This window comes from Lagopus muta, chromosome 8 (assembly GCF_023343835.1).
Source record: "Lagopus muta isolate bLagMut1 chromosome 8, bLagMut1 primary, whole genome shotgun sequence".
NCBI lineage: Eukaryota > Metazoa > Chordata > Aves > Galliformes > Phasianidae > Lagopus > Lagopus muta.
The window spans coordinates 26,583,910-26,604,320 of NC_064440.1; the positions used below are offsets into that span (position 1 = coordinate 26,583,910).

At 41.0% G+C, this 20,411-nt stretch overlaps 1 protein-coding gene across 11 annotated transcripts in view; it reads left to right on the forward strand.

Moving 5' to 3' along the window:
* The window catches only part of PLCL1 (phospholipase C like 1 (inactive)), a 230,373-nt gene that overhangs the window by 114,984 nt on the left and 94,978 nt on the right, over nucleotides 1–20,411 (forward strand). For 3 of the 11 annotated variants that reach the window (XM_048952601.1, XM_048952604.1, XM_048952603.1), the window contains exon 2: nucleotides 12,547–12,677. The exons of 6 other annotated variants lie outside the window; for them this stretch is intronic. In XM_048952601.1, the coding sequence (XP_048808558.1) occupies nucleotides 12,547–12,677 (131 nt within the window). Of the gene's footprint in view, nucleotides 1–11,706; nucleotides 11,855–12,546; nucleotides 12,678–20,411 lie in introns of those variants that run through there. 2 more of the 11 variants (XM_048952602.1, XM_048952608.1) reach the window with 2 other exon arrangements.

Consider the following 20,411-nt stretch of genomic DNA (forward strand, 5'->3'; position numbering starts at 1 on the left):
TTACATACAGTAGCATGCCTTGGGAGGTGGGAGTCTTACACAGGCAAATAGAGATGCACTGGGCATAATGGCGTGGAGATGTCTGTTGCTGAGCATGCTCATTTGGGAGCAGAGTAAGGTTTAAAAAAAAGCGTTTGTTTCTTTCATGTTGTTTCCTCACACAAAATAATTTGTCTTCTGCCCTTGGTCTATTTGTGCAGACAGAGTGGTTTGACCTAAACTGGATAATCTGTGTGCTTTTTCAGAGTGTCGCTTAGCACTGTTTCATGATGTTCCAACAGACTTTATGAGTGTGTATATAATTGAACGGCATTTTTAGAGGAACATTATGCAAACGTTCAAGATAGAAAATAGCTTCAAGCCAGATTTTTAGAAATGAGAATTAACAGAAGTATTTCTTTTTTCAGTAAGTGTGACTCAAGGACAGGAGAAGTCGGTATGACCTCACCCAAATTGAAAGCATCAAACCAGCAGCTCTGCAGTACCGCTGGGAGGAGGTTGCTGTGATTTAAATCATTGATGGAGGGGTGTTTTGCTGGTCAGTGCCCTGATATTGGAAATAGATTACAACCTCCCTCATGGCAGTGAAGTTGCAGAGACAGATGTGAAACTAGGCTACAACCACTGCGTGTACTCCTGTGGAGTATTAGCAAATTGATTTTTTCTTGTAGAAACCCTCAGAGAAAGGGATTGGTGAAAATCTTGGTACAGAGCGTTTTATAAATGTAGGGCTTAGATCTCTGGTGTGTGGCTGGCTGCTAACAGGGCTTTCACCTTGGCACATCAAGACCCAAGTGCCACTGAGTTTAGGTGATAGAGGAAGGGTAAGAATACAGGCAAAGCTTTGCAGGTTGGTATTTGTAGTCATGATCAGTTCTGCAGGATTCTTCCGTAAAGAACTTGATGACAGAGCAGGTAAGTACTTTACGGAAAATGTTCATAGTAATGAGGAGCCTGGCAATTTCCATTAGTGTGGGATTAATCCTACCCAAGGTAAATGAATGATTCAAATTAAACTCCTACTACAGTAAGGAGCTTCTCAAAATGTAGAGGAAGTTCTTCAGGTTATCCAGGTTTATACATCTAATAAAATAAATAGAACATTCCATACATCTCATTTATCTTAAAACCTCAGTCTGTTTTCCTACTATCATGTATTACAAGAGATTGTCTTTCAAGGCCAGTGTTTTACACCTGCTGACTGGCGCTGATGGCATAATGACATGAAATAGGGAAAGAGTAATTCCATCTATTGACTCTGCAGCATTTTATCAAACTCACTGGAACCAAATTCACCATCTGTGCCTTTTTGTCAGGGTCAGTAATAGCTTATTCTAACCATTTATTTCTTAGAGGGCTCTGTTTTCCCTGCTGGGTATGTGACATTAATACATTTGCTAATGTACGTTTTGAATAAAATTATCAAGTAGTTGCTACGTTTTCTTTAAAGGCTGGCTTACATTTCTTTGTTAATTCTGTCTTTGGAGAGAAGCTTAAAAGCTAATTTTTTGAATGAGTGATTCTCTCATTTCTCTGCTGAGATGGATAATTGACGGTGCACCTTGTGTCTTGTGAGGCTGTTTTCAAGCTGGTAATTCAGAAATGTCAGTTAGGAGTTCTATTACAGGCTAGAGACACCTGTAACTGGAGCACTGTGTCCCATACTTACCTCTGGAAATAGTGTTCAGCTCCATTTTGGTATGCTAGAGAAGACAGCTTCAGGTGGTGTGCATGAATTTACCCTGCCTACATTTGGCAGTGAGAAAGGCAGCAGTTGTTTTTGCCTCTCTCCCCAGATAGCTCTCTCCTGGCTGAGCGGTGGAAGTTAACATTGAGGCCTGGATGTACCCATGCATGTTGACTGCATCTCTGAAAACTCTGCTTGCTTTAATCTCATTGCACTCCTCCTTCTCCCAATTTTGAGACGGCTCTGGGTTTCCTTGAGGAGCTTGTGAAGGACTGACTTCAAGACATGCAGTTTCTGGTTATGTTCCCCCTCCCCAGCTCTGGCCAGATCTGGCTGCTGCTTTTGCTCATTAGAGAGAGGATGCAAACAGCAGCAGATGCCTGCTGGTGGTGATTAGATAAAAGAAACAAGTCTTCAGATGCTGTGAGAGGAGAGGTACTTCCTGGGTGAGTTGAAGAGGATCGTTTCAGTTTCAAAAGGCTGATGTTAAGCTTCCTATCATCTTGGCTTTTTTGTTTCACTAGTTGAGCAAATGTACGTCTTTTCCTTGCTCGTCTTTTTCGTTCTGTCCCTTTCTGAATTCACATCCCCCATTCTCATCTTCCTCTATTAGGTCTTAGTTGAGTAATGCTAATCTGCACCCCTGTGCAGTGACACTCACTTGGAAATAGAGATTTATTTCTGGCTTTTGTTCCCCACAAGTGGAAACGTGGCCCTAGCAGTCTGGGACAGCAGGGAGAAAAAGCTGTTGTTTGAGAAGCAACAAAGGATGAGTTGCTGTGCACTACTGATTGTGCTAGGCTCAGAGGGAGCAATGGGCCTGGGTTTGCCTCCTTCCTCAGCTGTGGCAATGTCATCTGTGGAGATGAAGGGGCTGAGACGCATGAGCCTGGGAAAGGGAATAACATGGGCATCTTACTTTTGAAGGCAATGCTTTGACTGACTTCAGGGCGTCATCTTCTGCTTTTATCCAAATTGAAACCTAACCTGCTGCACCTGAAGGCAACCCTCAACCCTACTGTATTTGTGTATCTGGAAGCTGTGAATAGTTTGCATTTGAGATACTTTTGTTTAAACCCCGAGTAAGTGCTCCTTTGTGTGTTAATGCTCACAGTTCTTTGAAAACTGCAAATATGGTGCAAACTTTTTATGAGTGCGTGCAAATTCCATTCCAGCCAGCTGGCTTTTTGTTTTGTTATTCCTTTGCAATGTTCTCAGCTGTCGAGTGGATTTTATTAGCAGCCACGTGTGACTGCAGTGTTTCATCTGAGACTACAGCAAAGGTGTTCCTATGAGCCTTGCTGTGTGATCTTAATGTAGGCTTTTTCTTGTGTGCTCCTGCGTTACAGATTGGTCATCTATGAGACCAGTCTTTGTCTGATTTCCCTGTAAAAGTGCTTGGCTTTTTGGGATGTATGCACTCTCCTGTCTTCTGTGCTGTTACTGAGCTCACTGAGACCTCATCAGTGTTGATGCAGACTGGGGGCTGGATTGTCCTGAGGTGATGACTGCAGCTTGTCTGTGCAGTGCTTTAGAGAAGAACAAGGGAATGCTGGGCGCAAAGTGACGGTTTCAGGCCTGCTCTTAGGGGCTGCAGTGCCAGGAAGGCTGTAGTGTTAAGTGGAGAGCAACTGTATTTTGGATTAGCTAGCAGGAAATATGGACACTAAATTTATGAAGTTTAAAGGGAATAACGCTGTTACAAGAGCAGTGATAAACAGAAATTAAAAACTCTGCTCAGTAATTGTTATCTGCCTGTCCATTTGAGTTAGCTCCACAGGTTCCTGTCTCCTTACAGAGTGTTCAGGGCTTCCTAGCACAGGCTTGTATGTTATTTCTTTTCATACAGGCTCTGCACTGACGGAGGCCAGTCAGGAAGTCTTCTCTCTCTTCTGTGCTCCCAGCTCACTAGAGGAGTTTTTTCAGATGCAGACCTTGCCTGCGGGGATGTTTTAATCCTTAGTTTGTGACAGGGATGATATTGCAGTATCCCTCACAAAAGTTAATTGGCTGCCCTTTTCTTGCTGTGAGGGATCATGAAGTCCCTTGGACATGGCTGGATGAGATAAGAAATGCTGGGACAGTTAAATGGAGTCCGTTCAGGGTTTAGCCAAGCAGAAGAGTCCTTCTTAGCAAATGAGGCAGAATAACAATAACTCTTTCTGCACTATAGGGTGACCAACTCTGAGTGCAAACTGTTTTGTGTTATGAATGCAATGGCCTCTATAAACACCTATCCTGCTAATGACATTTTGGGTAGTTATGTTAGTGGGCTGAATACAAATAGCTTGCTTTCTACTCTTATCTGAGGGGGAAAAAAGGGCAGTACAAATAAATATGCTGGGAGCTGCAGCTTTAATAAAATCAGATCTTTCAAAGTGGCTAATTTTGATGTTCTGTTAGATAATTGGTCTGTGTAATGTTTTATGTAAAGTTCAGTAAATATCTTCAATAAAATTGCGTATCACTTTATAGCAAAGGTAATAAACTGGTCCAGTGCATTCTTTTTCTAATGCTATGCTCAGTTTGCAGTACTCTGCCCTCACGTTATTCTTCTAGTTTTCACAATAAGCCTCAAAGTGGTGGCTGTCAAGGAGTCAGATCTTCCCACAGGTTGGCTTAGGGAAACATTTTAACACAGACAAGGTGGTATCTGTGACTGTCTCTTCTGATGCAGTGGCTTGAAAGCAGATGACAGCTGCAGGTAAAACACATGACGTAATGTGTGTTTCTTGTGGGAATGGGAGAGGAACCTTTGAGAACATACTTCCTCTTCAGAGAGAAGCATCAATACATACTGTTCAGTACATCACTTAATGAACTTTCTTAGTCTGTAGGCTGGGCCTACAGGGCTCAGAGTAATTGTGATCAGATGGCTTAAAAGGCTGTACATAAATTGAGTTGTGTGGCCACAGATGACTTTCTAATGGATTACAAGCTTTATTGTGAAAGCATTGGTTATGATACTTAACAAGAGGCTCTAAGACAGATTAGGTGGAATTAAAAAAAAAAAAAAAAAGCAGAAAGCTGGGTTCAATGTCTTTTAGGGTTAATGGGGCTTAATTTCTTGGCCACGGAGAAGTCTGCAGTTTGGGGATTAACTCCCAGGCAAAATAATCACATTCTATCTTGGGGCATCTGAAACTAGATTGGATGAAGTACTGGAAAAGAACCTGTCAAGAGCAATTCAGCACTAGCAGTAAACTGGGCTGAACAACCTTGGTAAATATAGCCTTTTCAAACAGTCCATCCCAACAGAGCACACTGTGTAGTCTGGCATATCATAATTTTGCTCCTAGCATGTGAAAACACCACAGTGCCTCAGATCCCAAGAGAGGCTGATAGAGCTGAAATTATTTTCACCCTGTATTTTTACCTTCTAGGTGAGATACTACAACTAGAACTTCTAGAACGGAGATACTGTAGTCAGTTGTACAGCTGGCAGGAGAACACAGGGACTTGTTTACTTTGATGAGGAAAATTAGACATTTTTTGGTGTTTGAAACCCATCTTGATTGTTGTTTGGCATGATTTTCTTTGACACCAATAGAATTAAGTGAAAGTAAGCATTTGGGCAGACTAATGCAATATTAATATACTAAAGGACGCACAAGGAAGTCCCGCAGTAGGGCTGCGGAACCTGGGTACGTTCTTAGACGTGTCAGATGTTTGGGAATCCTGCTGATGCTGCTGTCCGATCAGCTGCTCCCATTGTAAAGCATTGGTATTTTGAGCTGGGTGCTGGTGGGGTGGCTGAGAGGATTTGCAGGCAGTTGTTCTGTGAAAGCTCCTCCATGTTAAGATGGCTGCTCTTGGGAGGATACATCTTGAGTTGAGACTGAGGAATTCTCCAATTTGAGTGAAGATCTGCATTCTCAAAAGTCAAGTGTGAGTCTGCTTCCCCCTGAATCTGTTTTAAACTCATGTTTTCAGACTTTAAGGCAGTCATTACTTTATAGCCTTCTTTGAACCTCTAAGTTCTCCTGTGTTGGTAGGCTATATGAAAATACAGGTGATTGTTCAGTGTTTGATCCACAACTGCTGAAGTTATTGTACAATTGATGTGTTCTGTATGTTTTATTCAGCTATATTATGCTCTGCAGCATTTAGGACTGGATTAGAAAGACTTCCCAATTGGATTGCGTTACTAGGTGGTGATGAGAAGTGGGAATAGATACATTCTGTAGGATGTTTGGGTAATGTCATTTCAAGAATGGATTTCTTATCTCACACTTCTAGGAACAAAAGAGCTAATTCACGTTAGTTTGAAAGCCATTTTCATTTGCAGTGGCAAGTTATGACGAATAGCACATGGCAGTATGACTCAGGTTTTTATAAATTATATCCATATGGTTGGCTTGTTTTGAAAAATAGTTGGAAAATAACATAGGCCAAAGCAGGCATCTCTATCACTCCTTTTTTCCTTCTTAACCTGCAGAGGAAATGACTTGTTTGCGGAGTGCCTTAAGTTAATGTTTGTGGAGAATTAAACGTGCAGAAAGTTACGTGTTGTTTTTGCACTGTAACTTCGTGTTTTGTGACTGGTGCTGAGCCACTGGAAGCAGGCTGTTTCTGTAGAGGCTGATCATGGCTGGTGAACCTGCATTAAGAAACCCATTCAACTTGAGAGAATAATTATAGAGTAGTCAGTGAATGCTAATGTCTTCCCATGTGAAGTACTGGTGGGTTTGGCAAGTAGATATTTACTGAATTGAGGGTAGTAGAACATCGTAAATGAAAAGGTTAATTATGCAGAGATACAATGAAACTGTAAAATATATACTTTTTTAAAAAATCACCAACAAGTCGCTTTAATAAGCACTTCAAAGTCAATGAAAATGTGGTTTTTAAACAGTAAATCACTGCCATAATAAATTTGAACTGCAAAATTCTTTGGAACCTGGGAACAAAGATGGTTGGTGATTTTTGGGCGAAGGATTTTAGAAGAAAAATAGTTTGCCTAACCATAGGTTCTTCAGAAAATTTCCATCTGTGACAAAATTCTCCCCACCTCACCTGGCCCTAGGTTGGTTTAAAGGAAATGAAAATTTAAAGGCTTTGTATTTTTAGTAACACAGGAACAAGAACATTCAGCGTTTGGTCATCAAGGACTGGAAAACTTTATTCATGAAGATCTGAGCTATTTCGCTGAGTAAAACATTGTTCATCATTCTCAGATTCTTTTTCAGATTCTTTGAAATGCGTTACTCAGTAGTAGATAGAGGAGATACCTAGTCCTGAGCATTGGCTGCTACATACAACACAGTGATTGTTTCTGCCCAAGAGATATACTGGGAGACAGCCCTCTGTTGTGGATGCAGGTAGCAGTCTGGGCTGAAACCATCAGAGTTGGGTGAAGGGTGTACTGCTCCAGTGTGGAACCATCTAGCATGTTTGCGTTGCGATGTGGTGTGCAGTAGGAATTTAGAAGTAGGGTTTTTCATTTGTTTTTGCTTATCTTTGAAACATAAAGTGCAGCAAATAGGAAGAATACACTTGCTCCAGAGCTTCCTATAGGCAGAAAGTTTTCCTCCTCTGACCTTCTTCATTTATAGGCTTCATTTATTACATTAGTGGGAGGGCAGCCTGCAGGTCACCTTGTGCAACCCTTTAGACATTCATCTTAATGTGGATAGCGTGATCGATATCAAATGCTTCTGTATTACAGGTGCCACAATAACTGCTCATCATCTGCACGTGGTGTGAGACTTGAGTTGCCTTTCTGAGGTGACAAGCCATGAGGGAGAAAATAAAGCACAGTAGCAAAGGAAGGTTGAGGAGCCAGCAAGCACAGCCTGTGGGTGGGTGTGGGTGGCATTCTTGTGGCTCCGCATGCATTTGACTCGTTTTAGGGCTGGTACCGCAGCGCAGCGTGGAGAACTTATGACAGCTTTTAGATTATAGTACAGCACATCTCCTGCTGTAGGAGCCTCCTGAGGAAAAGAAAGGGCTACAGAAATAGAAGTGGTAATAATGAAACTGTTATTAAGATTGACAAGCAGATTTCATGTTGCCTTATGTCTCCTCTCCTACATTCTTTAGCTTGTCCATCCATTTCCTTGTAATAGTAGGGCAAGATCTATGTTCAGTTAGAGTAGGCTGCAGGGAAATTAAATTTATATTTATTATGCCCAAAGCAGCTGAAATAGGGCCAATAAGGTACAGGCTAACTTCAATAAAACCTACAACTTAATATGATGACAGTTGTGGAAAGCAGCTAAACTTTAATTACAGACCGAAAAAAAAAAAAAAAGCTTGTTCTGATTTTTTTTTTTTTTTTTTTTACAGTAATATTAGGTAAATTCAATTTTTTTTGGTGACTTGACTGAAATCAAGATCTGTTTGTTGGAAGCTTTCACAAATGTGACACAACATGGAAACTTAAAATGTTTTATGTGTATAATAGGGTGGGTAGTCCTATATGGAAAAAATATACACTGCTTCTGCAATGACGATTTATACTCCTGTGGATAAAGGCTAACAGTTTTCCTTGCAGGAGGAAGCGGAGGCTTAGCTGCCAGACCATTTTCTTTGTATTACTCTTAACTTAGTTGTAATACCACGTCGTGATCAAGATGCACTATACAAGCACTTTATTAAGAATTTGAAGTCTAATGAATTGCCCTATTGAGCTTGTGCTTATCAGTTGGTAGCAAGTTTGTTATCTTAAGGTGAAAGTAAAACAAATGTCCCTCCATACAAAGTCACAGTCCCTTTTCCTTCCACTTCACACAAGGAAAGCCAAAAGCTTGGGTGCATTTGTATCAGTTACATGAGCAGAGTGTAGTCTCTAGCTTGGATGGGCTGATGGCTCGATGATTTGGGAAGCCTCAGCAGGGTGTGCAGCACAGTGCTCCGTGGCACTGCTGTATGGATTCAGTACGCAGCTTTATCCTCTCTGCTCTGTTCTTCCCAATGTTTGTTTCCTGTGCTTACTCAAATGAAGTACTGTGGATGTAGTTCCTGATGAAGGGCAGTCCCTGCAGGCCAGAGGTTTCTGTGGCACTTCAGGGAGGTCAGGATATTGCTGGACAAGGGTGGCTTCTTCCCTGTCAGGGAGCTGTGCAGCCAAGTGGTCAGTTTTTATCATGATAGCTCTTGTTGTTCTTCATATTTTTAGCCATTATTTTCAATTTGAGTTAAACTGCAGTGCTTTTCCCTAGAGCCTGGGTTTGCCAGTGGGAATTGATACTGGCAGGACAGATGGTACTTGATGTCCTGGGATGATTTGTCCTTGGTTTCAGGGAAATGTCTCAAGTGTGTTTCTAGCTTCAAAAACATTTCCATGCACCAGAAAATAGGTGTGTTATAAAAATCTTTCTGAATTAAGACTTGCATTGGGAGTTGCATTTTATAGTGATAGCATACCCTTTGTGGGATTACATTCTGATTATCTTAATGATTTACGGTGTGTTTTGGAAATGAATCAGTGTGATGCTGAAGCACTAGCCTAGCTGAGCCAGTGTTTCACAGCAGTGTGACTTCCAAGGAGTCAAGGCAGCATCCCCTCCATAATGTACTTCTAAACATTTTGAGGCTTTCTCTGTGGGTTGGCACCTCCTCTGAGGAGGGATGAGCAAGAGCTGCTCTCATCTCCTGGCCCTTGGGGGCAATGAGTCTTGCTCTTCCTCAACCTGTTCCCTCCCTGAAAGCAGGCAGGTCCTGGGGGAGTTGGCCCCCTACTGTGCCTTCCCCTGCAGCCAGACAAGGGAGCTGGCTAGTGTTACCATCAATGCGGGTGTCACATTGACTAATGCCAGCATCCTTGACAGGAGTGTGTCTAGGAGCAAAGGTCTGGTGCTGGTTTTGAGATGGTGCAGCCTGGCTATCTGCCATATTACTAAGATGTTAGAGAGTTGCTTTCATCCGTCTAAAATAAAATTGACCAGAAAGAATTTACTTGAGGAAGACGGACCCAAACTGTTTGTGCAGAAGTGACTCACTAACCATTTTAATGCCTCATGCCTGTGCTATCTCTTGATACAGTATTAAAGGAGAGTGAAAAGATAGTCTCTAATTTTGTGTTTTTAGCTGAGGAGAAGCAGAAAGCTGACTTAAACCGGTGAGCAGTGCTGAGAAACCATGTGCTCTGTGAAAAATAGCCTTCTGTGTGTGGAGAAGGCGTTGTATGATGTGTTTAGTTGAGGGAGCTCTTGTCAGTGAAGATGGCTTGCTGTGTTTGTCCCTGCTGTGACACCGTCCTCAAGATGATATTTAATGATATGAAACGTGAAATGTTTCAAATGAGTAAGATGGCTTTGTGCAAAAGACAAAAACCCTTGAACTGTACCAAAAACATTGTTTTAATTGAGGGGGGGAAGAAAGCTGTTGTGGAGGAAATATGGTTTAAATTTTGTAAATGTCCAATTGAGCTTCCTCAGTTCACAATTCTCTAAGATTTGTGGGTCTTCTAGGAAAATCTGTCTTAAACGTGCTGGCTTTTTGGTAGGCTGATGCATCTTTCAAATAGCAGAAATGGGAAGTTCACAGGAGAAGAAAGGATAATTAGCAGTCCAAACGTATTCATTAGTTTTGGGTGGCACAGAAGTTGCGGTTAAATTTATACTGCTGACTAAAGTCCTCCTGTTACAGTCTTCAACTCATCCCAGTGAATCTTTAAAAGTCTTACTGACTCTGATGCTGGATTTTTCTCTAGTTGCTGGTTCTCATGTGTCAGATGTGTCACCTGCTGTAGGGAACCTGCTTTGGCAGGGGGGTTGGACTCGATGATCTCTGGAGGTCCCTTCCAACCCCTACAATTCTGTGATTCTGTGTCAGTGTTGCTGCCCTTGGGCATGGTGGACTGCTGGGACGCTTGCTGTTGCTGCACACCTGGCTGTCATTTAAAAAAAAAAAAGTACTCCTTATAGGGCTACATTTCCAAAAATGGCATTTGGAATATATGTGATCTTTTTGAACTTTTTTAAGCTGAGTAGCAAATGCTTAAGTTTTACTACTAAGACTAGGAAACAAAGCCAAGGGCTTATAAAACAGCCCATCTTTTCCCCTGGTAATATGGCTAGGAGCAGGAATAATAAAGATAAGACGGATTCAAAGAATTCACTTGCTTACACCAGCATGAACATGCAGGAGCACAGTGTAATATCTCTATAGAAAGCTATCATTTAAGAATCAGTTCACCTGGGAACCAAATGTAGTGGGAACATATAGGAGGTAAAATTGTGTGCTGGAGATGTCCATCAGGACAGAAACAGAGGCAAACTTCCCTTGAAATAAAGCATTGCTTTCCCTTTTAGAAGCGTTGTCTGTTGAAGGTGCTGCTTCCAGCAAAAGGGAACTGCTCTTCTCTCAGATAAATGTTTTCCTTTAGTGCTAGTCTATCTCCTTTCTGTTTTTTCTCCCTAGCTGTGCAATGAGTTGCACAGATGGTCTAGCGTAAGGAAGAAGGAGAATAAGGATGATGCTCTCTGGTGGATTTATTTGTATACAAGTCCCAGTGGATCCAAGTATTAAAGAGCTTCAGGTTTTTTTAAGTGGTTATATGTGTACAGAAGGCTGAGATGCATTGCTAAAACTGGATTTATGATTTTAAGTAAGGTGGATTTTACTCTTAAAGTGGATTTTGTTTTTGACACAAGCATGTAAGTGGCTGAACTTCATTTTTTGGGAAGTGTAATGTACTGGGGGGGGATAAAAAATGCTGGCTGAGTAGAATATAATATTAAAAAGAACTCTTGAAACTGTTGTTGAGAACAGGAGATACTGATTGCCCTGAACTATTAGTTTTTAAATACAGCAGTGATTGAACAGAAGATATTAAGTGCTATTGGCTGTTAAACATGTGAGCAAGCCATGAAAGGCAGTGAACCAGAACTGTAGCAGTCAGTACCCACTGGAAAGCTGTTCTCTGCCAATTCTCCATTACAGGCTTTGGCTGTCTGCTAAACATCAAGAAGAATGGACCGGTCAGAAAAAGGTTAAAGAGCTCACCTGACATCATCAGCAGAGATTATTACACATTGATTTTTTTTCCCTTTTTTTTTTTTTCTCCATTGAAGGCAACTGCTCACCTGTTGCATGGACAGAGTGAGGCTGCTTCATCTCCATTTACAGCTACATCTGAAATGCTGTTAGGTGCTTGCTAATACAAGGGTGCTTGACAGAACGTTTAGCTGAAAGCAGTATGTTTTCAGGTTCCTAACTCATGTAAGTATAAAGGGCTGGTTGATGTTCTTGGCATTTTTATTGTCAATGAATTATCTTGGAATCTGAACTGTAGACACATCAATTTTGGTGTATTGATGAGGTAACATGAAACACCAGCAGTCTCTGTAAGGATCCAAGAATTCATTAACATTTGGAAATCACTTGTCTTTTATACACCAGGATTATTAACTGTATTATTGCAGAGAGAGTTAGTTTCTGCAGTGGTGGGGAAAAAAAAACAACAGGCTTAGTGAGTGAAGCTTTCCAAGGTAACTGACAAAGTGGTTTTGTTTGTTTTCCAAGCTTAAGGAATATTTCCATTCAAGGGGAACTTTTTCTTGAATGTGTCCTTTCTTTGTAGTCCAGCTTGTGCTTCTTTTCTGTGTAAGATATAATTAGAATTTAATTGCAAACTGATGCTTAATAAAGAAAGCTTGTGTAGTTGAAAGTATGTGTCAATAATTTGAAGAAAACATTGCATACTTGACTTTCTGATCATCCTTGTGAGCTGAACCATGAGAACAGCCTGATTTATTTGTGTCTAAATACAGAAATTTGTTTTAGAACTTGAAATTTCGGTATTCACCTGAGGTATTTGGTTATTGTCAAGTTGTTCTGTACATGTATGAACATGTAAACAAGTACATTTCTGTACAGTGTCTACAGTGTTCTCTCATATTTTTTACTTAAAGACATACATATGCACAGAGGAAGCTGGAGACAGTGATAGAGATGTTGGCATTCTTCCTGCAGAAAAGCAGACTGATTTGGGGTGGAGTGAAGGGGAAGAATGAAAAAAATTTCTGGGAAATCAATGGAGCAGGTAAGTGTGCTGTGGGCAAGAAGCTAGTGAAATGCTGTGTGCCCAGAAGGGGAAGCTTTAAATGTTTGGTGACTCCAGGACAGAACTGAATTGATCCCATCAATTTTCAAGTGGGTCAGAATCTTTGGGTATCGAGTCAAAAATAAAGTATTCATTCAAGAAATGGGGAGTGACCAGCATGCTTGGTGGGACTGAAGGTGAAAGGCACAAGGTGTGAGTGAATGGCCCATCTCTGGAAAAAAATTGAGTGTTCAGTGGCTGTGATGGTGGCTCTTCTGTAACCTTTAACAGAGAAGAAGTGGAAAGTCCTGCAGGCCATTGATGAACAGAGAAGAGCTGTAACAAAAGCACAAACCTTTCCTTGTAAATGTATGTGAAAAATGTATATTCTATTCAAGCTTTAACTTTAAGAAATAGTAATCAAAGCCGTTATATATGGAAAAAGATTTGTCACTGAACCTTTTTTAGTATGTTTATGCATGTGCATACATGGTCTGTTCATGCATACAGCTTATGATCTTTACAGTCTCAGCAGTGTATGATTTTCAAAAAAATCTTGATGTGGTTTGCTACATAAAAAATCCTTTTGGACCAATAAGAACTTCTTTTCAAGTTTAAAAGGGTTGATTGTTCTAGTATAGCCTGTGATTCAGGGTGGTCGTGTCGTTTAGCTAAATGTTTAAGTATGCTCAAACCTTGGTTAGCAAGTAGCTTTTTGCATTACCAAATAGGAAATTTGCTTGGGGACCTGACATGCTGAATCGAAATAAATGTCTTGTGATATGAAGTATATTTGTTTCTCCATAGACTTTCTTTTACTGTTGCTGAAAATGTGTTATTGATCCATGCCCAGAGAGAGAAAGTAGAACAGAGATCAGGCAGAATGGAGCTTGTGAAATGTGGGGGCCAGGCTGGCTTCCAGGGTGGGGGTTGCAGGAGTAAGAAAAAGATTTTTAAAAAGTCTGAAAAGCAGGAGAGCTGCTGCTTTATTATGGGATTGCAGTAGGGTCAGGAGGTGTATTTCTGAAATGGATATGTGCCACTCTGCCAAATGCAGGTTGATATAATTTAGTGTCGGGATGTGATGTCCATCATGTAGTCTGTGCAGGCATGAGATGCTGGTGTTCCTTGGGTTACTGCTATGCTATGGATACTGGCTTTTGACTGAGCTGTCAGGCATTTTTGCATTGTTACCAGCTATATCAATGAGTTATTAGCTTGTTTTCTGTGCCTAGCAAGTTACTGGGAGGGACTTGTTCATCAAACATCACTGATTTGTGGGCTGTACAGCCAAGTAATAGAAGGTTCAAGTGGAAGAGTTCATGTTTGTTTTTCACAGAGTGACTGCCAGAGTCCTGATGCAGGGTTGTGGCAAGAGAAGAGGTGGGAGGAACAAGATGCTGTATCAACTGCAGCTGCATGTATTTGTCTTTTCTGTAGATGGGGGAAGTGAACACGGCTATCAATCCGCAGTATATGCGGCCTTTCTGTTTTATTGAGAGATGTCAAGCAGAGCTTCAGTGCAGACAACTGTGAAATACTTAAAATTCTCACATAGTAGTAAAATATGCTTATCATCTTTATCCTTACTTGAGCTTCATGACTGTTGATCACAGAAGGCTGCATCGTGATTAAGCCCACAGCACCAGTTGTGAATAGCTCTCCTGCTTGAAACAGGAGGAAAGGAAAAGAAATGAAAGGATAGTTGGCTGAAAAATATGGCTGGCAGAGAGCTGTGAGGCGACAACTGAAGAGTCAAACTCTCAGTTAATCAAAGTAGGCACAGAATTAGATTGTAGTCCTGGAAAAGTCAAGAAGATTGTTAGCATGACAGAGTGCCAGGCTGTTTCTTTTTGCTCCAAAAAGCATGGTGAAATTGGAAACATGAGTGAAATGTTAAAACCTGCGAATAAAATCTCATTGTGTTAGCCCCTGTGTAGCTGCTATTCCCCATCTGGAATCAAAATGAATGGGTGCATGGTTATTAATATGTAATGAGATCTTAATGAAACAATAACATTGCAAGCAAAGTAGCAGAGGAATTTGGAAAAGGAAATCATTCATGTCGGAGTTGCGCTTGGCATACTGGCATGTTAATGATAGTAGGGCAGGCATGGCCCTGGAGACTTGTGTCAGTGTTTTTAAATGTGGAAGCAGCAGGGCATTTGGACCATGAAAGCAGGTACCTTTCTGACTTAGCTCTGTATCACTTGTCTTGTTCCAATTCTCCATTTCTTACCATGTTTTCTCATTCTGCTGTAAACTGCTTGGGGTAGAGGTCATGCCTTTTATTTGTAAAGTGCTGCTACTTGTTAGGAACTTATTTTGTTGACTGCTGGAGGAATGACAGCATAAATAACAGTGCCATATGCAAAAGCGTTCAAGTCTCTGTAAAGATGCACTTTTTTCTGTCTCCATGGGAACTTGCAGCGCCTGGTTAAAAAAACAAAGCAAAACACAAAATGCACCCATCCAATCAACCCAACAGTACCAAAATAACAACAAAAAACTATCAAACTGGAGAGCTTATGCTAGAGAAACAGTCATTCTAGCTGGGATGCTACTGGCCATCCAGAGCCTGGGCTTCAGTGTGAGTTGGGTCTGATCCATTCCTTTGTGCTTGTGCTGTATCTGTGATCAGAACAACCTCATTAGAGCTCGTCCTTCCTGTGCAAGGGAATGTCTGAAAACCTTCATCCTCCATGGAATGCTGATGACTTGGTGTTCCGTGTATGCTTTAGGTTGTCATATACTGCTCATTGAACTGGCTCTCCATGACTTTGTTGGTTTAGCTTAGTTACCAAGAAATCTGGAGCTCACCCTTGCTGTAGCAACATGCTCCCTGTGCTTCACTGCACAAATAATACTACAGTGTGGTGGTTTTTTTTTACTGGTAGTTGGGAGGACGATTATTTTTTTTAATACCACTTACCAAGTTTTTTTCCAAGGCTTAATCACCCAGGAACTGTACTGTGAGAGACTACAGCTTGCTGCAACTGGTCTTAAATGATAGCATTTTACAGCAGTGGCTGATGTGTATCAGAACAGCCGAGTGCCCATCGAAGCAATCAAACAACTTGAAACTTAGTTCATGCAGAAATAAACAGGCAGCACAGGCACAAGCAGCTCCCGGTCACTTTGAACGTATAACTGCAAAAAATAAGTCTGGCTACACCAGACTTTCAAGTTGGAGTGCAAATGTGAAGTAGAGTAGCTGTAGGACAGACACCCTAATGAGACATGACATTCTACAGGCCATCAAGTTTGAAAATGCCCAAAGATGGCTTTGTCACAAAACAAAAAGGGTTGAGGCACGGCAAGTACAGTCAGCCCTCTGCTCCCTTAAGCAGCCTTGCATGATGAGCTACAAGCAGTGCTTCGAGGACAACAACCAGGAGTTCTTTACAGCCTTCTCACAACATGTTTCTCAGCTGCCCAGATAAACCCCAGGGTTCCTTGGCATGCTGCAGTGCTGACTTGGCATTCAGATGTGCCCAAGTGAATGTGTCGTTTCAGAAAGATGCGAATAATCAAAGGAAGAAAAGGTAAATCACTTCATAAAATGTTAAGCTTACAATATAAATGGGACAAGTTACTTATTAGTTCGCCAGTCTTGTTCAGGTGACTTTGTTATGCAGGTTTTTCTAGTGGTGTTTAACCATCAGCACTGCAAATCATAGAATGACTTGAGTTGGAATGGGGTCCCAAGGATCTAGTTCCAACTTCCTGCCACAGGCGGAGCCACCACCCTCCAGGTCTGGTACTTGACCAGGTTGCCCAAGCCTGTCACTGATGAAGGTAGTTGTGAGTTGTATTAAAATTTAAGCTCTGAGTTAGTTGTGAATTGTACTAAAACTCGTTTCCTAAGCAACTTGTGGTGATTCGAATAGTCAACTAATATATACTCAGGAGAATACATTAACCTTTCTGTTGTCTCATAGTACATTGTTACCTTACTTACGTGATACATTCAGCTCTTCCAGTATTGTCAGTGGGTCTTCACCATACTCTCCATCTGCAGCATTGTTTCTATTGCAGATCTGAATGATGTGTATGTGAGTGAAAGCACGGGAGGCTGACCAGAGCTCTAAATGTATGCTGAAATAGAAAGGATAAACAAAACGGGCACAAATGCTCACTAAAAAGACTCTCTTGACAAAGGATTTCTGCTGCCCTTCTCTATCCACTCATGCAATCTTTCAAGACTGCATCTTGTAGTGCTGTTACTGTTTCTAAGATGAAAAGGCAGTTAATTCTTGCACAGGTGAAGCTATAGTGAATTTCAGGTATGTCAAAAATTTTTGTGGAAAAGGTTTTTGAAGTGCTGTCATAAAAGTGATTGAGCAAAATGGATATGAAAGTGAAGCTGATGCTTCAGAGCATTGATACGTCTAATACCCAAACCAGCATATGAAAGAGACTGAAGAATCTGCTTACTATAACATATACTCAAAAACAGAGGAAACATAAATGTGTAACTGTGCAATAAGGACTGTTGCTTGAAAACAGTGCAGCATGAATGCAGAAATGCTCATTAGGCACAGAAATTAAATTTTTGAGGATTTCAGAGCAGGAAAGACTTCTGAAAGCAAATGCTGATTTTTCTACAGTATAGCAGGAAGGACTTGTCTTTATTAGTCATCAGAAGGCCTCCAGGAATTTAGATTTAGTAGATTTCTGTGCTTTTTAGGATCAGGAATGGATATATTAAGGTAGGAAGTGGTGGACTTCAAGTTCTTTTTGTGCAGATCTGTCCTATGTGCTCTAGCTTTTAAAAAATCATTTGAAAGACTAAAACATTCATGACTTAGTTGGTGATTACAGTTTACTTTTTTTTAGGCTCTCACCCTGATCAGTGCTTGGTCAGACTGTTAATGACTTTGCTCAGCTCAGTAACTTGCACGGGGTTACAAGTGTGGGCTCTTCTTAGAGGCAGAGCTGCTGGCACACCTCGCCTGGGGGTTAAAGAAACCACAGAATTTATAACTTCAAGAAGCTCAGCAGCTATGAAGAGAATCTCTACCACAGTGATCTGTCACTGTCATTATCTTCCCATTCGCATAGAGCTGTAAGAGAGGGCTATTAATCATACTGCCTAGGGCCTGGGAGCATGTGGAAATACATAGAGAATTACCATAGCTTCAAAACAGTCAACACGACAGGTCTTGGGAGTCTACTTCAGGTCTGAAGTAATGACAAATTCATCAAAGTTCCTGTATTTTATTTTTTTTTAATGCCCCTTTTTTCTTTCTAGGCTGGTTTCACAGCTGCCACCTTTCCCCTCCCTTGCTGGCACTGAGGTGCTAGCAAGAAAAGGGCAGATGTCCCTTCCCTCCTGTATTGGTAAGGAAGCACTGTTGTGGGCTGAGAGCTGGAGGTGAAGCTGCGTGCAGCCGCTGCTGATCCCAGGGCTGTAAGGCTGTAGCTCAGTTTTGGAAGTGGTTTTTTGTGGTTCTCAGGTTTGGGATACAGTTTGGATCAGGAAGAAGAGCTGTGTTAAAATTGATTAGTGAAGTTTGCAGTGATGAGTGATTTAGGCATTTATTACATTAGTATTACTGTTGGTATTAGGGCTTGTTAAAAGAGATGAATGATCATAAAAGCAACTAGGCTGTAGAACTGTGGGGTGAGCTGGCTTTGGCATGTGAATGAGGATTGTTTGTTTTGTTGCAGGTGGTAATTGCTTGTTTGGATTTAATTAGAATTTCTTTGTATAATTTTGGGTACAAGTTTTAAATTCATGCCTAGGTCTTACTTGCGTGCTGGGGTGGGCGAGGAGGTGGCTGGCAGCTGGGAACGTCACATTTAAGCATGAATGACTTGCATTAATTTTCTTACTCCAGACAAAATTAGGAGTTACAGTTGGGATGATGGAGGCTGTTGGAATATAAAAGGGATGCACACTTAAATACACTTTTGAACTCTTCGTGGATCAAGTTGGTAATGTGAATGCTGCTGATGCAAAGACAAATGCCTTCAAATAATGTTGCAGAAGCATTTTCAAAACTTCTGCATATTTTTCTTTACCTGTTTGCTCCGGGTTGTTTTACGTATGGTTTGGTATCCCTAAAGCTCTGTGCTTCATGTAAACTGTTGCTGTAGATTACTTTATCCAGGAACATAGTTTTAATTCCTGGCAACTGAGGATTCATTGGAAGCTTTCTCATAAAAACAAATTTATTACTTATCATACTACAGTGTTGGTTTAAAGAGATTAAATACCAACTAAATGACATGATTAACAATTTAATTAGTGTAATAAGAAACCGAATGCTTTTTCTAGTTCCTGGCCTCATCTCTGCTTGCTCTTGTACTTTATAAGGCTTTTTAGTTACTGTTGTAAAGATAAAATAATACATAAATAAATTAGTTTTCTGTAATGTCTCTTTTAATTTTACTCTTTTGAAAACATAAACAAGTGCTTTGGTGCTCTGTTGAGTTTGTAGGAGTGACATACTGTGGACTGCTTTTAGGCCAGTACTGAAAGTACATCTTGGGGCTTAGTATGGCAGACTTTCACAGCATTACTGCACAATTACTCGTGCTTTGTTTATGTAGTCATGATATTTGTGTGTACATGACCTTTTTTTTCCAGTGGGTAGCATGTGAACAGCATCTAGCCTAATGTACAAACCAGAGGACGATATTCCTCTTGCGCTGACTGAAGTGTTTCCACAGAGGAGAAAGCAGACTTCGACTACTACGTTATGCTCTTCAGAAAGTCTCCTTCAGCTAGTTCCCTGGTCAGTTTTTTCTGAGATGTTTGTTGATTCGCTGCTCGTTAATTAATCCTAAAGTACTAGAAACATGTCAAGTTTTGAAGTGTTTGAAAAACTCCTTATCAATGTGATGAGCTGGGAGCTCCAGCCTTCCCTCGTTTCAGAAAAGCCTGTGCTCCGAGGTTGAGCTCTGCTGGAATATGTACTCTTCCTCAGGTAGTTCAATCAGCTGTTGCTAAATGTGGAGATGACAAAAAACTGTAACTGGGCAAAGCTATAGTGAGATCCACCCCGGGATGTGCCTGTGTGTTCTCATGCCACTTTTCTGTAGGGTGGGACAACATGCATCTCATCTCAAGGTTGTGAGGACAGCTTTATTTATCTTGCACAACATAATTTTATAAGATTGAAGACCCTGGTTTACTTTATTATGAAAACATGCAATGTGGTCTTTCAGCATTTGTCTCACAGCGTGATTGATAGCACAGCACAGGAAAGAAGAGCCTTTGCCTCTGTTGACACGTTGGACCTCAATAATGTGACAGTATCTGTGGGCTGAATCTAAATGCTGTTAGAGATGATGGCATTTTTTCCTCTGGCAGAAAATGCAGGAAAAACATCTCAGATTATTGTCTCACGTGAAGCCTTAGGCTTTCTAGTTGATTGGAGCTTCAGAGTAGAAAGCTTGTGTGTCTGTGGGTTAGTGCTAAAGGCTGCTGTCCAGGACTATTTTGGTATTCCTAGTTTGGTCTATAGAACAGCAACAGAGGAGGGAAAAGGTAGGTGTGTGTGTGTGTTAGGAGTATAAACTGGATCATAACTAAAGTGAAGTAAGTTACAAAACTTTGCCTTTTCCACTGATGAAGTTGAATCGTCCTTCCTGATATTTCCTCCCTAACATTAAGCTTTGTTTCATGAGAGGTGAAGGACCAAAACTGGTGCTCTTTGGCTTCAAATACAAAGCAGAAAATATTTTTTGTTCCAGGATTCTGGATTTTGCTGTTAATAATCTGCC